Source organism: Diorhabda sublineata, chromosome 2, assembly GCF_026230105.1.
Source record: "Diorhabda sublineata isolate icDioSubl1.1 chromosome 2, icDioSubl1.1, whole genome shotgun sequence".
Classification (NCBI taxonomy): Eukaryota; Metazoa; Arthropoda; class Insecta; order Coleoptera; family Chrysomelidae; genus Diorhabda; species Diorhabda sublineata.
In genome coordinates, this window is record NC_079475.1 from 35,928,898 (window position 1) to 35,946,274 (window position 17,377).

The 17,377-nt window shown below is 34.1% G+C and overlaps 1 protein-coding gene across 5 annotated transcripts in view; it reads right to left on the reverse strand.

Moving 5' to 3' along the window:
* The window catches only part of LOC130452774 (embryonic polarity protein dorsal-like), a 79,116-nt gene that overhangs the window by 45,894 nt on the left and 15,845 nt on the right, over positions 1-17,377 (reverse strand). For all 5 annotated transcript variants that reach the window (XR_008911000.1, XM_056792206.1, XM_056792204.1 and 2 more), the window contains 3 exons: positions 14,928-14,987; positions 11,369-11,516; positions 8,077-8,277 (listed from right to left, as the gene is read on the reverse strand). Coding sequence is in view for 4 of the 5 variants with exons in the window: in XM_056792206.1 (XP_056648184.1) it covers positions 8,077-8,277; positions 11,369-11,516; positions 14,928-14,987 (409 nt within the window). In the remaining variant the exon portion in view is untranslated. The remainder of the gene's footprint in view (positions 1-8,076; positions 8,278-11,368; positions 11,517-14,927; positions 14,988-17,377) is intronic.

Sequence of the window (17,377 nt, forward strand, 5' to 3'; positions counted from 1 at the left end):
CAGTAAATGGCAAAAAATTACCATAGGCCACCTCTTAGTTGATCTAGCAACATTATAAGTAGCGCAAAGCTTGTCGACCAAATCACGCCGGATTTTCTTGGCATCTTCTTTCACTTCGTTCAACGCCACATGCAAACTGGAAATAAGGACTACTTCCTTTTTTCGGGACATATGAAACTAATGTTTCATTTTTTGTATATCCAAATATATTGTCAAATACTTGACGCCCTTTTGGTAAGACGAAGTTAGCTGGAAGTTCTCTTTTATTCTTTCGAACTGTCCCCACGTACGACAGCTTCTTTTCTTCTAACTTTCTCACCCAGCTCTACACTTGTGAACCAATTGTCTGCGGTAATATTCTACCCGACTGAAAAATTGGTTCAGACAATCTCATTACTACGTCAGAGGATGAATTGCTTTGCCGAAAGAGTCCCTCTGGTTGTTGTCCACAATAGATTCCCATATTCGAAGTATAGTAAAGTTTGGCGTCACATAAACAGAAAATTTTGATACCATATTTGTTTGGTTTCGACGGTATGTACTGTCGAAATGCACATCGACCACGATATGCCGGCAGCATTTCATCTATGGTCATGTTTTGCCCAATGTTTTTTGCAGTTTTCAATGAAATTACTGAAGAGATTCCTAACAGCTGCTAACTTGTCAAATTCACGTCTTTCTTCTCTTGTAGACCGATCATCAAATCTTAGATATCTGAGTAGAAATCTGAAGCGCTTTTCAGACATTGCCATTTTGAAAAGATCAATTTCTAGCCCGTCAGATGCCCAAAAATCTTTCAAATTGCGGTGACCTCCTCGAAATACACCTGCTAGGTATAACATGCCAAACAATGCTCTTATTTCAATCAAGTCAGTAGGACGACAATTTCTTTCACGGTTGAATTTGGCTTTTATACTTTCTATATATAGATTTGTGGAATCAACTATCATGTTTAGCATATTACTAAAAAATAGGATCCAGCAATCTAATTCAGTTTCGGCGTTTATGGCTGCTTAACCAATTACACCAGGTAACTTCATCATAATATTATGAGGACGGGCTCGAGTTACTCTTGGTACAATTTTACTCCATCGTATTCCGTCTTTGCCTACATTGACCATTTCAATACAAGTGCATAAAATTGCTCCAGCTTACCCAAAAAAAATTTACTGTTTTCTTGGTTTCCACTGTCATCGTTTTCACCATCATCGCTTACTTCAAATTCATGATCAGTCTCGGAATCAACTGATCTTGTCTCTACGTGGTCTCCTGTTTCAGATTCATCAGAGTCATCCACATCATCTTGTAAATTTTCGTTCTCGGAAAAAGCGAGACTAGTAAGTTCTTCAATATCTTCTGGTTTTAATTTGACACTCGCACAAGCACTTTTAGAATACAAATAAACACTTAAAAACTATAAAATTTACGTTTGAATAATTACAAAACGTCGAAATGAACGAGACCTTATCCCAATTAAATCTGAAGATAAACTGACGCTTTTGGTCGCGCTGTATCTAGCAGGTACAAATCCGGCGGTCGGACGGGTTTTGGGGTGGCCAGGAATTGTAAAAGTGAAACCGATCGTACTTCTAGGAAAGGCTTCGAGATACATCTACCGAGAACTACTGCAAATCTCCATTTTCTAGAGCTATTACATAAATAAATATTTAGCAAAAAGTTAGCCATGTATCTCGTAGATACAGGCGCTACTAATGGAAGGTTAAGAGGAAGAAAGACAATAGATGATATTATCTATAGTCGAAACTCAATAGAATTTTCAGTAATTAATTTAACAAATGTAGAGCGAATCAAGGTTAGCGACGAAAAGGTCGTGCTCCTCATCATCAGTGGCGAATACATTTTGCAGTAATTTTGGCGCAATTTCGGGGGGCGAAGAGGACAATTGCCCCTCCCCAATAGTCTTTTCTATCCACGCGATACATTATAAAAGATACAAAAGATTATTATGCACATTTTTATGGTAAAATTAGATGATTAAAATAAGTATTTACGAACGAAATAATTGATTACCGACAATTCTAATGAATATAAAATTAAAAAACAAATATCACATAACCAATATAACTTTTATTATAGTTGTTAATAATAATTTGAGCGCGTCTTCTGTACGTCCTCATAATAAATCTTCGTAATATTTAGAAAGCTATTGAATAATATACCATCCAAGTTAGAGTAGAACCTAATCTATTATCGGTGAATAAAAATTAAATTATTAGTCAGTGACGTGTACTATAAAAACGAAATAAATGTTTTGTAAATCAATATAAAGAACAAATTTTGAATCGGTTCATCCACAAATTCGGAAATTTTATATTATCACGGTCACCTCGTTTTTTGGCTACAGAAATCCATCCGATTTCAAAGAAAATTTATTTTACACAAAATTTATGGAAAAAAATACGGGTAATATCTCATTTGAATATTTCAAATTGTTACGAACAAGTCCGCGATGTAGGTCCTGGAGCCGGTCCTGTTCGGCTGTAGTGAAATTTTAAAATTCGGTGAACGCGCGACACTTTGATATACCTGGAATTCGTTTGATGTTTGTTTTTTATCATAGCAGACGATTTGTTTACATATTTTCTTTTGAACTAATTTCTAGTCAAGTCAATTTATTTATTTGTTTTGTTTCTTTATTTTCTAGAATTTTTGAGAACTTCGTTTGGATATATAAACAATATAGTTTATAATAAATAAAAAAGTAACCGAAGAATTTAAATAAATTATATAAGTTAGTTAAGTGTAGAGTATAGTTTCTAAATAAATTGAGAACGTAAGAGTGAGTGCAATGGAAACAACAGTAATAAATAAAAGAGAAGAAGATGAACTTGAAAGAACCGAAAGAAAGAGAATCAGAACTATAACATGTCCAAACATAAGACAGAAAGGAGAAAGAAAAGCAAAGAAAAACGAAGAAATAGAGAGAGAACTGGGGAAGGACAATATAGTGGGACCCATAAAATCAAAAAGACTCAACTGGGCTGAGCATATAATGAGAAGAAAACCAATTGAAATGATCAAAAAAATAACGCAATGGATCCCATTGTGGCCAAGGAGAAGGGACAGGCCGAGAAAAACTTTGAGAAACGAAATAGAGGAGGACATAAGAGTACTCAATATAGAAAACTGTAGAGCAAATTGTCGGAACCCAAAAGAATGGAAAATAATAGCAAACACAGCCAAAACAAACGACAAACTATGAAGAAAATAAAAATTAGAAAACGAGGAGTAATCCACCTAAAAAAAGAAGGATTTGAAGCGCCAAAAGCGATAGCCATAATCCACATAGGATTGGGAGGCTTGATGGTGATGATGATGAAGAGTGTGTGTTTATAAATTTACCCCACGAATAGAAATAGTGTAAATAAATAAGAAAAACATTACAATATGGTTTTATGACTCCAGCTAATCTTTCCAAATAATATTTACACGCCTTCCTTCTCAAAATACGCGTTTAACTCATTAACGCCCAATTTACTTTTTTTCAAAAGATCAAAATTACAGAATATTTTCCATTAGAAACTTACCAGCGTTGAAAAAAAAATAATACCACGTCTAAATTTATTCAAAGAGGGACGTCCTCAAATGAGGACGCTAGGAGTATGGGACTATAAATTTCGGCGAGTGTAATTTGGGCGCTAACCATCCTTCTTTACCTGTCTGACCAAGAAGGGTAGATAATCCGACATGTATTTTCGGCGCTAAGAAGTGCAGGTAGGTCGAGTCATAAAATAACCCAATAGAGGGAAAGTTGATAGATTTTTAAGTAGGTTAGGTTATGTAAATCTCTTATTTTATATGTAATAATTAAGTACTAAATAAAAATATAAAGAAATATAAAATTTACTTTATTTGTAGAGTGTAACATTCAGAACATAATGTTACATTAAATTTACTACAAAATGTTCTCGGCTTACCTTTGGAACCCCTAAATTGACACCGACGTTATTTTTCTCTTTAATCCTACCTGACACTAGTTTCAATACTTGATTTTGATGTCGACGGTAAGCTAAGTTGTTGACTCTTCATTACTCGTTGCCAATGTCCAATTTTCAGGTAAGGAACTGCAATTTGCCTCCGGAAATCTATTTTGATATCGACTTTTTACAGTTTACTGCACGAGGCAATAAAAAAACAATGACCACTGCCATGTCTATAATACGCGTAACTAAACTCCAGTACCACTTTTTTTCCTTTAATTGCTATTGAGTGCTTTTCAAGCAACCAATAGTGGTGATCTACACCCCCCTCATGTCGATTTTAATTATTTACAGCATTTGGTTGTAGAAATGGTACCCGCTCCTTTTTTTTTCGATACCATCGTTGTAGTGTTGCCAAAGGATCTACTGTGTCAAAGTTGGAGGCACGAGTACGATTTCCGTGGCGCCTCAATTTGACTATGCCATTTTGTAAATCGACCCAAAATAAGTCGAAAATAAGGAATAAATTTTTTTCGATATCTCGCTTCGTTTTCGAGATATCGATACTTGAAGTTGAAAAAATTGATTTTTATTTAATATTTGTACATATCAACCCAACCTAACCTTCTCGTGGTGCACTTTGAGTGTAAAAAGTTGAAAAATCGTGAATTTTTTACAGCCAAAATTGTCTAAAAAAATTTTATTCGCGTGAGGATTATTTTAGTTTTATTTTATTATTTTTTTTTCTTATGGGAGGCCACATGCCGCGAGGAACGGGTGAATTTGGAGAAGGGAGATTGAGGGCAGATAAATTCGGAGCGGGTAGATTTGGAACGATTTTTTACAGTCATTTTTTTTATTCGGTTGATTTTGTCGTTAAAAATAGGATAAATGATGCAAAAATAATTGCTAGAGAACTTTTCCAGGATAATTGTGAAATACTACAGTAGTCTGGCTTTTCAATTATAAAACAAACGAAAATAAATAACTTTTGAAAGCATTCAGAACGTACTTTTTGCTCGAAACAGGATATTTTTACAATAAATTACTAATTAATTCTTCAAACTATCATTAAATATATTTTTTTATTGTATAAATAATGAAAAACAACCGACAAAATATGAAAAACATCAAATTATTCATGTATTTATCGTATGTTAAGTTATATTCATCACAGAATGATGAAAGTTTTCAAAAATGGCTCATTTTGTTATAAAAATTAGTTTTTTTCAATATAATTTTGGATTATCAGGGTAATGAATATAAAAATTGAATAAAAAATCCTTTTTTTTATTGAATTACAAGATTCATATTGAATTTAAAATGATAAAATATTGAACGCCATCTGTTCAATAAAGCAAATTTTGAACTAACGTTTGATTATATCTTTAAGTATCGATATCTCGAAAACGAAGCGAGATATTGGAAAATTTCATTCCTCATTTTCGATTTATTTTGGACTAATTAAGCCAAAACCGGCGCCACGGAAATCGTACTCTCCCCAAGTTGGAAGCTACTGACACACATTTATGGCCATTCCACTTCAAAATGAGTATTTCATTTTTCTTATCAAAATAGTAATCGTAACTACCAGACTTTTCCATTTATTTTAAAAAGACACTTCTAAGTTCGGTTTTCTCAAATAGTTCCCGTTGATCGAAAACCCATTTTGTTTAGTGTTAGAAATAATTGGTAGCTACTGAAGAAGTTGCTGTAATAGGGATATTCTACAATCCTAGATCCTAAAGGTTCACTTGCAGCTTCACCACTTTCATTTCCATTTCCACCATACAAGAAGAAATTATAGATTTGGCTCTAATAAATTGCTTCAACGCATTAATATCTAACAATAATTTCATCTATTGCTAAATCACGATGAAAACTTCCTCACTCGCGAAAATTTATATTTACATTTTCTATGAGTAGACGAATTTTGAAACTTCTGTCTTCTTTATTCTAGGCAGCTTTTGCATTGCATTTTGTAGCACAGATTTCAATTCAAGATAAAAATTCCTACTAAAAGCGTTGAGTATAATCGATATACCTAAAGTCTTCATCGTCGGACCAGTAGTTTCTTTCATTTAGTAGTGTATGATATCCGGTGGATAGAAAAAATCCAATAAATATTTTCGAATAATCTTTTTCAACGAAAATATCGTGATTAATTTTCTCGGCGATTGCGTAGCGAATTGTTTCTTCAATGGTCTTGTCGTACACAGCGTCGTCAAAAATTTGTAACTGGAGATAAGTTAGCAAGTTTAGTTTTCCTATTGTCTGTTTATTTTCTTATCGTCATCACTATCAAAATTATCGTCACTCGAGTCAAAATGATGTGGCACGTCCAACTCAATACGTCCAGCGATATCACCATTGGGAATTTCCAGATCGCCATCATCCACATCCTCTTCGATGGTGAGATTGTCCACCATGGGAGGTAAAGCGATTATGACGGCCTCGATAACTTCCGAGTATAAATAATCCACGGCTTCTTTCAACGTCTTGAGCTCTAACCTCAAAAGGATCTGTTGTTTCTGAGTAGTAAATACTACTTTCTCGTATTTTTCAGATTCTATTGCAATTTCAGCATTGGTGTAGATTTACTTCTGTAAAAAGAGATGAAAAGCAAGTCTCAATCTAACTCATTTGCAGCTTCAGATCTATCTGTGCTTATTTTTTTGCGAAGTAACTTGTATCTGACCTTCACATCATGGAGATGCATAATTATTTACCCGAACGTCATCATTTGGAAGTGGATGTTGTGCCAAAGAAGACTTATCATCACTATCCGATTTATAAGTCGGTTCAACCTCAATGGGGTATTTTTTCTTATTCCCTGATGAATTTTCATTGTCACTATTATTTGTTAATAATAGCTGAACAACCGTATCAAAAGTAAAAAATAGTATTAGGGCATTGCGAGTACAACCGAGCACTCAAATATACTAGGAAAGGTCAAATGTGATTTTAATTGAAATATTTGAAACTTGGAAAAAAATTACCAACATTTATACGTAAATGGGTTCGTTTACATGAGCATTTCGAACTCTGAAACTAATTTTTTTATTTTTTTTTTCTCGTAAAACTGAAAATAAAAACAAATTATTGAAATCGGATTATTCAATTTTATAGAGCAAACGAACGAGGTATTTGTGACGATATAAAATTTCCTTAATCTTTTATTGAGCCTAACAATATGAGAAATTAAACCAAATCCTGAGAGAATTAAAATATAAACTTCAGGTAGTCCAAAAAATCGGAATAAGTGTTGGTATGAAATTCAATCAGCTCCTCCCGCATTTAAACTCCCGTATTTAAACTTCGATCTGTCAATAGTTCAATAATAACACCTGCAAGAACTGGTAAAGATAATAAAAGGAGAATCACTATAATTTTAACGGTCAGACCAATAAAGATATTCGATTTAATGACATGTCTTTAGGTCGTATATTAATTACTGTGGTAATAAAATTAATTACTCCCCAAAATAGAAGAAATTCCTGCTAAATTTAACTTGAAAATAGCTACATCTGCTGAAGAACCTCCATGGGCAATATTGGATGAAAGGGGGGATATATGGGGGGACAAATTGTTCATCCTGTTCCTGCACCTCTTTCTACAATTAAAAGAAATAATGGTGGAGGTAATAATAAAAATCTTATGTTATTTATTCGTGGAAATGCTATATCTGGGACTAATCAGTTTCCAAACCCACCAATTATAATAGATATTACTGTTAAAAAAATATGATAAATGCATGGGCAGTTACAATTACATTGGTCAATTATTTGATTCATTGTTCAGCCGGATTTTTGATTAAACAACATAAAATTTTTATATTATACGATCCACCTTTAAACCCCACATCTCAATAGTTAATTCTGATACATCCTGTACAATTATTATATATCAAAACGTTCCTGCAAGCAAAAGAAAGCATACGCAATGCCTGACGAATCATTCAAAGCTCGTTCTCAAATTACTACTTACGAAAACTAAATTTTAATTCATTTTAAATTGTTGAATAATTACTCTAAATGTTGTATGCATTAGTAAATTATCAACTTCATCATAAGCAACATTAAAACCATGAGAAAACAAACACATTAATATAAAAAAAAATTTTAGCAACGCCTACCTGTATGGTTGATCACGTGTTACACAAGATACTACTACTACAGCCCTGCCTTTATAACCTTCTACCCTAATCGTAGGGTAACTTTTATTTTCTGGGGTGCTTCTAGCTCCTGGTATGGAGCCCGCCGATCTACCCTCACATTCATATCGAAATCTTAGCGCTTTCGATGCGGGTTGTTCTACTATCCTTATACGAGCTTGTCTGAAAATAAAAACAAAAAAAATCGATATCTAACTTAACCCTTAGTATGAATATATCGTTTGCGTTTAACGTTCTCAAATTTCTTCTTCTTCTTTAGTATTTTTTTTACGAAATAACCATTCTTGTCCTCCACAGTTCCCTTTCATGCCAATCCCTTAGAGATCTCTAGCTATCATCTCTACGTCTTCTATCTAGAGCAGGGGTGCTCAAACTTGAACTCCTGGCGATCTACCTCAATATTTTTAGACTACTTACGATCGACTCTGAGAGGCTGCAAGTATGTGTGATGCAGGGTTGTCATACATACACGATACACCCTACCTACCTAGGTAGGGTGTGCCGTAGCATATATAGATATTAGCTTTCTGCACAATATAGGTACATTATTTTAGTCAAGGTTTGGGTTAGGTTTAGTTAGGTTGTTCTCTACAATATTAATGAAAAAACTCATAGTTATTCAAAATTGCGAGTTTATTGGTTGTTACAAAACAAAAGAGTTACATATGGTGTTAAACCTAACTAAAGAGTGGCTTTGGATGTTGAAGCGTGGCACTGCATGTCCTCAGCATACTTTTCATAAGATGGTACGTAACCACTGAGTGCTAATCGCAAGCATGATGACATATGATCGTCAGTTAGTCGATTGCGATATTTTGACTTAATTATCTTCATTTCAGAAAATGCAGACTCTCACAAGTAAGTTGACCCAAACAATGCCGTCAGTTGAAGGGCGATTTGCCTTAGATTCGGATATTTATTTTCAGATATAAAACACCGGAGAAATTTGTATCAGATGCTGTAGCTTTGAGATGTATGTATATCTGATATAATCTGCACCAACTCATTTTCAACAGAACATGAGTTCATATTAAACTGACTTGCTATTTCAGTAGCTAATTCCTCAATGTTTTTACATGAAAAAGGATAACTCATAAATGATGCTATATTTTCCAATTTACTGCAATCATAAAAACGCATGTCGAATTGTCCCAAAATATTTGATAATTCAGCCTCATACGTATCATAATTAAATTGAGGAATCCTTGCTTTCAAAGACGGAAAATGTTTCAGATCCTTTCTTTTCAGTTGATCTATCATAAGTAGTAATTTACTTTTGAATGCGTTTACTGCGCTAATCATCTCAATAATAGTTTTTCCTTTACCTTGAAGCTCCAAGTTAACGATGTTTAAGTGCATTGTGATGTCAGTCAAAAATGCCAAATCAGTCAGTCATTTGTCGTTTTTCAAAATCTGAGTGTCATCACCTCTTTCGTCTAGAAAAGCTGTTATTTCGGGCAATAATTCTTGAAACCTTTGTAGGAACTTTCCGCGACTCAACCACCTGACGTCTGTGCGAAGAACTAAATCAGTGCGTTCAGCTGACTCCCTATCTTCCAATTGCAACTGAAAGAGCCGCCGTTGCAAGCTACGTGCACGGATGGAATTCACAATTTTTGTTGCAATGTCCATAATTTCCTCCGTGTTTAAAACTTTGGAACACAAAACTTGTTGATGTATAATGCAATGGAATGAAAAAAATGAAGGAAATTCTTCATTAGCTCGACACAATGCCACAAAACCGTTTTTGTTTCCAGTCATTGTTGGTGCTCCATCGGTTGTAATGCACACTAATTTATATATTGGTAGCTCGTAGTTTTTTACAAAATTATCATTTATATCATATATATCTTCGCCACGGGTCTTCCCCTTCAGAGGAATGATTGTCAAAAATTCTTCCTTAGCCGACATGTCATTGAATACCATCCGAATAAAAATACACAGCTGGGCAGTGTCTGTCATATCGGTGGATTCGTCGAACTGTAAAGAAAAGTATGTACATTCCATGATATAATGTTTTAGTTTATCTGCGATGTCCTGACTCATGACTTCAATACGCCTTGTGACAGTCGGACGAGATAACTGAAGTTCTCTAATAGCAGACATGATTTCTTTTTTATTTTTAAAATCTCCAAATAAACTGTCACCCGCTTCAATAAATGCTTCCTTCACCACCGATCCATCTTCGAATGGTTTCTCGTGTTCGCCAATATATGAGATATCGTAGCAGCTTTTGATTGTTTGGCTGGTCTTGTGAACATGGTTTGTTCTTTTTTCAAACAAGATATAAAATCACTTACTTTTCGTTTTCTTAATTCACTCTGTGGCGGAAAATCCTTTTGATAGTTTTTATGAACCGTTTTATGATGCCTCTCTAAGTTACCACGCTTAGGTATTGCAACTGACGCACGACAAATAACACAAATGCACTTATCCTTCACCATACAAAAGAAAAATTCTTCCTCCCAATCCTTATTAAAATGATGATACGTTTTAGATTTCTTCACTGCACTCATTTTCCACTATTTAATAATAAACTTTGTATCGACGTAGTATCGCTATCAAGTTACAATTCAGAATGACTCCAATTCATGCAGGCGCAACATTTATATCGGCGTGAAATAAAGTCTCGAATGTTCCCGTCAAACGCGCCGCCCGAAACTAGACAGTACAGTCTAGTCTAGAAACAACGCGGCTTTTCTTTGACAAGTGCCGCGCGTTCCTTTGATAAAGCCGCCTTTTGCCGCAAACAGTGTTATTTTATTACATACATTTTTGTAGTTTAGTTACCTACCTACTTATTAAAAATTTTTTTCTTCTCGAGATCTACTCAAAAAGCACTCGCGATCGACTGGACGATCGCGATCGATCGTTTGAGCACCCCTGATCTAGAGGTTCACATTCCAATATTCGTTTTGGCCTACTGTGTTCTGACGAGCTTTTCAAGTAGGACACGACGGGTCTATGCGCCTGAGCAGCAGTTGACCACCTACTATTCTACTGTGTACTCTCTTCTTTCTAAGTCAATACATTTGAACCATTAGCAGTATTAAAAATAATCTTCCTGTGGCATTATGGACTATCAAGGGGAATATTTGTGAACTGGGGAAGTAGAAGCCGGAGTTGCAAGTAGACTGAGTTCGTAGCGAGTTTGGCGTCCTACTTAAATCCCAAAGGAGTCCATTCTGTGTCATCTTGTCGTGCCAAGAACATTAATATGTATTTGCTACTCACTGTACAAAATGGTACTTACTTTTTCGCCGACAATGATGAATACTGACTAGCTTGGTTTGCTGTGGGTTGTTGTGGTATAGGTATTTCCCCTCCTCCATTAAACATTGCGGAAGACTGGATTGGTTCTTTATATTCTTGAAAATCTGGATCAGTCTCAATAACCTCAACTAAAACAATTGATTTCCAGTATTAATATCGAAGAATATTTGTTCTAAAAAATAAATTTGAAACCGTTATTATTAGAATTGTATTTATAAATATTTTCCTACCAAGATTGATTTTAAAAATTTATGAATTTGCGCTGGAGCTAATACACGTTCAACACTACCTACGTGAAAAGCTTGATATAGTAAAGACTTTCAATTTACAATTGGAGAAGCTCTTATTATAAGCAGCAATCAAAATCTCATCTAATTCGAACGTCTACACAAAACCTTCACGTTATGGTAGCGCGGTGACCCTCAAGAAATCGCACTGTACCTTGGAGTTCCAAAATTTTCAAGGTTGTTCTAATAGGGGAAAAGATTTTCGAGCTGGCATTTTTAAAGTTACGTATTTTTGACAGTTGTTCTGTGTTGTTATAGGTTTGTTCTATATTATTCACAAATTTCGCGAAAAATAATTTTTAACAAGCAGACTTTCGAGCAATCGCGGTTATAATCGTCGTTCTGAGTCGTTCTATGATATTGGTTGCAGAAAAAAAAATTGTTACATGTAACAAGTGTGTAAAGTTGCCTTTTTCGACGATTGTGAATATTGTCGGAATACTACTCAAAGTATGTTTCTGTACGCACTAGTGTGTAAAGTAATATATTACGCACTCGAAAGTGTGTCTAAAGTACGTGGAAAAAAATGTTTTTTATATATTTTAAGTAGATTAATCACATGATTTAACTAATATTCCACTGCCACCTCAATTTCAGAAATCCTTATGATATTGATTGTTGTCGCTTTTTTCTAGAACCGTCACCTTGAAAAATACTGTGAAAATTTTCCTCTAAAAATGTCATTCTCAGCCATATGCCATTTTGGAACAAAACATTTCGAGAAAATGCTATAAAATGGATTATTCTGAGACTTTTTCCTAGATTTTAGCGGTTGTTCTAAGTGTTTTAGACCAAGTGGCACTAGACCATTAGTGAAATAAGATAGGTATTCAATTTTCTCAATATTCGTAAAAAATAAGTTATTTCAAAAGCAATAATCTAGTACAATTGAGCAGTTTACTTTAGTTGCGATTTGCAAGGCGCAGTCTATTTTGAATTCCAGTGTGATAATGGAAAATTTGGAAATGTCGAAAAATCGGTCTTCAGCGGTTAATGAAAAAATATTAACATGGTTTTAAATCATTTACATAGAAACATTTATGTAAAAATGCCGATGACACAGCGGAATTAGTTAGGAAATCTACGATTTTACAAAGTTATTAAACAAGAGAAATGTGACGAATTTCAAAAAGCGCGTGAAGATCAAGAAAAATCAAAATTTCAAATAGAAAATCATTAGGAAGATATGGAGAAGAAATTACCTCAGAATTATAAAACAAACGAGGTACCAAATAAATATATTTAATTATGAAGGCACATAGATCAACGAAGGACACAAAACAAATTTTTACAACATGAAATGTTAAGTCGAAGACAGGCTTTTTTATATAATTCATCTCCTGGTTTAAATCCACCATCTAACAGCACACGGTACACATCGTGAGTTCCCTACATAAAGGGAAATTCAAAAAAATATAAAATTGCAGAAAATCGTGGAATACGCTGAGTAGGGAACGCTCACAAATTACGTAACGCATTTTTTTTGGATATTGGATATGCCCTACCCCCATGTAAAGAAACTTCACCTCTCTTATATATGGTTGAAAATATATATACGAGGTTGTATTAATATCTAGTTAGCTTAGACCAGTTCCATGTATAAACAAAATATTACGTTACCATAGCAACGAACAATAAATTATTAGAAGTGTAAGTGTAACGTTTGACGTCAAAAAAGTAAACCAGAGTTACGCAATAAATTAAAAGACAAAAGATATCTACCGAAATTGTGAAAATCGAAACATTGGAGTATGTACTGTATTTAAGAGAGTTAAGAGGTAAGCAGATTTACGAAGATATGCTTAATACCCTTGGTGATCAATGTTCTTCGTATGCGACCGTGAAAAATTGGACTGCAATCTTCAAAAGAGGTTGTGATTATTTGTAAACGTTCCCTCAGATCTCCACCATATCATTGCGAACTAAACCCGATTAAATTGGTTTCTTTTAAAAGGAGTGGTATTAAACAGTTGTTTTTGACGACTGGAAAGGAAGAGAAGACTGAAAAGCGGCAAAAGAGAAAATGTGGAAGTGATGTGAATTATAATAAAGGGTTATTAAAGTACAAATGCTACATAGTTAATTTTTATACCAATGAAAAGGGGAAGTTTCAAAGTTTTTTTTTAGTGTATTACAAGTGTAGCAGGTGGTGATGGTTCCAGAAGCGGCCACTAGAGTTCCCGCGGCATAAGGCCGCCATTTTCTGTCACTGCCAGTTGTGAGATGGCGACTGTGGAGCTCAAAGTGTTCTGTGTTATTGAGTTCGCAAGAAGTGAGTCGCAAATTGTAGTGCAGCGGGCATTTCGTGCTGAATTTGGTATTAGACAACCAACTAGAAAAAGCATTACTCGTTGGTTAAATCAATTTAAAGAGACTGGAAGTGTCAGAAAATGCTGTCAGACGGATAGTAGACAGTTTTGTTCGCAACCCAGGTAAGCCTACCAACAGAGCTAGTAGAGAACTTGGAATAGCCCAACCAACTGTATGGAAAGTTTTGAGTAGCATTTGGTGTACAAGCTTTACCTTGATGACGTGTAGATGTTTGCCGTGCAGCAGCTGAAGGCCACATTGAACACTCGTAATACATTAAAAAAACTGTGAAACTTCTTCTTTTCATTGGTATAAAAATTATTCAAGTAGCATTTGTACTTTAATAAATATAAATTTTTAAAAATGGGTCCATCATTTACTACTTATACTAGCGAGTTTTTAATTATTATTCACACTTTTTAATTATGAATGTGACATAATTGGAAAGTCGAAGTTGTGGCTTCTATACCTTGATAACCAGTATGTTATAACCTTTCGGAAGAATAAAACATTTTAGAAAATGTTGCAATTTTTCATCTGCAGCTGTTTAGGAATTATAATCAGGTCTTTTAGGCGAAAATATGAATGTACATCATTATATTTATACAAATACTCAAGGTACACCTTCAAAAAATATTTTAACTGTCTACTAAAAGAAGACTTTGCTTGGATAAACTTAGATTCGTCAATGGAAGTAACTAATCTGGTTGTGAATTGGTTATCGAAACAGTGTGGTGCTAGCAGTTAACAATATGTTCAAATTTTATCTTTCTTCCAAATAAAACTAATTTTAAAACAGAAGAGACCTAAAATCAAGAGCATTTTAGATGCATTAATATGTTTAACTCGACTATCACCAGCGGCTCCATAAATTCCAAATTGAAACTTAAATATTACATCTGAATTTTGAAGAAAAAATAATATGCGAAAATAAAAACTTACTGACATCACTTAATTCGATACTTTCCTCGGTTAGCTCTCCATCTTCCTGTGTTTCAGTATCTGCAATAATAAAAAAAATCATTGCCTCAACGACGCTTTTCCGAAGAGATAACCAAAACAAGACTGAATTGTATGAACATGAATTTATTTTCAAGATATAGGTAAGCCGAGAAGGCTTCTTCGATTCCAAGAATTGTGTGACGTTTGGGTTTTTATTGTATATATTATTTTTTTAATTGTATTCCCCCCAAGGTTGCCGTGATACTATATATTCCAGTTTTTTATTTTTATTAATTTACAAAGATAATGTGGGAATGATTAATCTATAACCCACAACACACTGTATATATTTTCAGTCTATTAAATAACATACCAAACCGTCTAGACCACACTTTATAAATGAGTTACAGTGATGTGAAATTAAAATTATTGGGAAATTATTTAAACTGAAGAAATAGTAGGTTTTTCTATCATTAATTGTATTTAAATATCATAAATTATTTCCAATTATCATTACTAATAAATGATCGCAGAATGTAATTTTTAGATATCGAAATACAAAAGGTAGATGCCTGCAAAAATAGTCTTTTCCCAGAAAACAATTTTTAAGTCATAGTAGATGACCTAAATCGAATTTCAACATATTTTTTCGTGAACTAAACATAGTTCGAAATATTAGCGACTTATTGTATTAAACAAACAGAATGTAGTTCTGAAATAAAAAAAAATCGGCTCCCAAATGTTCTGAGCAGCCTGCTAAATGTTTGGAAAACTTTTTACGGGAACGAAACTGCGAATAATAATAGTCCTTTTGGAAATTCAGTAACCGCCCAAATATATGAAAAAAAGTTTGTTACACATCTAGATCAGTTCATAAAAGACCGTCCTGAAGGAAATTTTGTGTTTTGGCTAGATATGGCAATTGCTCGTTATGCAAATGAAGTTGTTAAAGTTTTTGCAGAGTTGATTATTCCATTTATTGAGAAATCTAAGAATGCTCCTAATGTGCCTCAATTGAGGCCAATGGAACTCTTTTGGCAACCTCTGAAACGATTAGGAAACAGTTATGTGCGAGGTTTTCCCATATATGTTGTACGAGGTTTGCATGAAAAGTATTCAATCTTAACTTTATCAATATTAGTTGCTAAAGATATTTACCCATGCGATCCTCACTTAAATTTCCACCATTTTAAATGTTTAGTTATTGTTTGACAATCGTCCCAAGCGAACATTTCCGGTTTCTTTACCTTAAAGTCTCAATTGCAGAATAGAGATTATTATGAGACGAGGAAGTTATCGAATACGTAAGCCCCTATTTTGAGGGAGAAGATGTCAACTATTATTTGGAAAAGTTAAAAAGGTTGCAGCATCGTTGATTTAAGTATCTGGATTTAAAAGGAAACTATGTTGTTAACTCGTCTATTGACGCGATATATGACATTTGAAGCGACCATAAAATATTGACCCTACTGAAGCAAAAGCAGAATTTCATGTTTCTGCCATCCACTGTTACTCCTATAAAGAAATTGCGTTGGAGGTGTGGGATAACATGACAGGGTTATTCCTAAATGTCAAAATAAATGAAGTAATGTCTCATTTCTATTGAAAAATTATCGATATATCGTTCATAAACTTTTCAAAATATCTATAATTCTATAATTTTATGAGCGATGTTGCATACCTACCTGTGAAAGTTTCATCTCGGTGACATTGACAAGAGCAATGATCATATTTTCCACTCAAAAATTTAGGATAGCAATTTGCTATTCTATATTCATCATTATCGAATGTATTGGTCCTTCATTTGAGCCCATTGATGTCTATCGTTGGTTAGTCGGGCCCAAGTTGTCCCTGTTGCTTCTTTATATCATGGTTCCACTTTAGGTTAGGTCTTCTCCTGGGTCTTTTTATGTTTCGTGGGTACCATGTAATTTTTGTGCTCCATCTATTATCAGTCCTTTTTGCCAAGAATCTTGCCCATTGCCATTTGAATAATTTTACCTAAGTCTTTTGCCATATCCATTCTATTCTCTTACGATCCTTTTTTGTCGCATTCCATTGATCTTTGTGCAACCTGGAGTTTCTTAGTAATTTAGATCTTGAATGTATAAGTCTCGCTTCCATATGTCAAAGAATTTTAGATAAAGTGTTGTTGAATATTAATGAATTTCTATCATATGCACTCCATTATTTATTAGGATGTCCTGTCTATGTACCAGCTCATTTTACATTACCTTGGTTTTGGCTAGGTTTATTTTAGACTTAATCTATTGGTGGCTGTGTTGAGTTCATTTATTTGTTCTTGTAGCTCTTCGGAGTTATTGGCCAAAAAGCAAAATATCATCAGCGAATCTTAGATGGTTAAGGTATTCTCCATCTATTCTTATACCTTTGTTGTCCCATTTTAGTTTACGGAAATTTCTTCCAATGTTGCTATGAAGAGTTTCGGA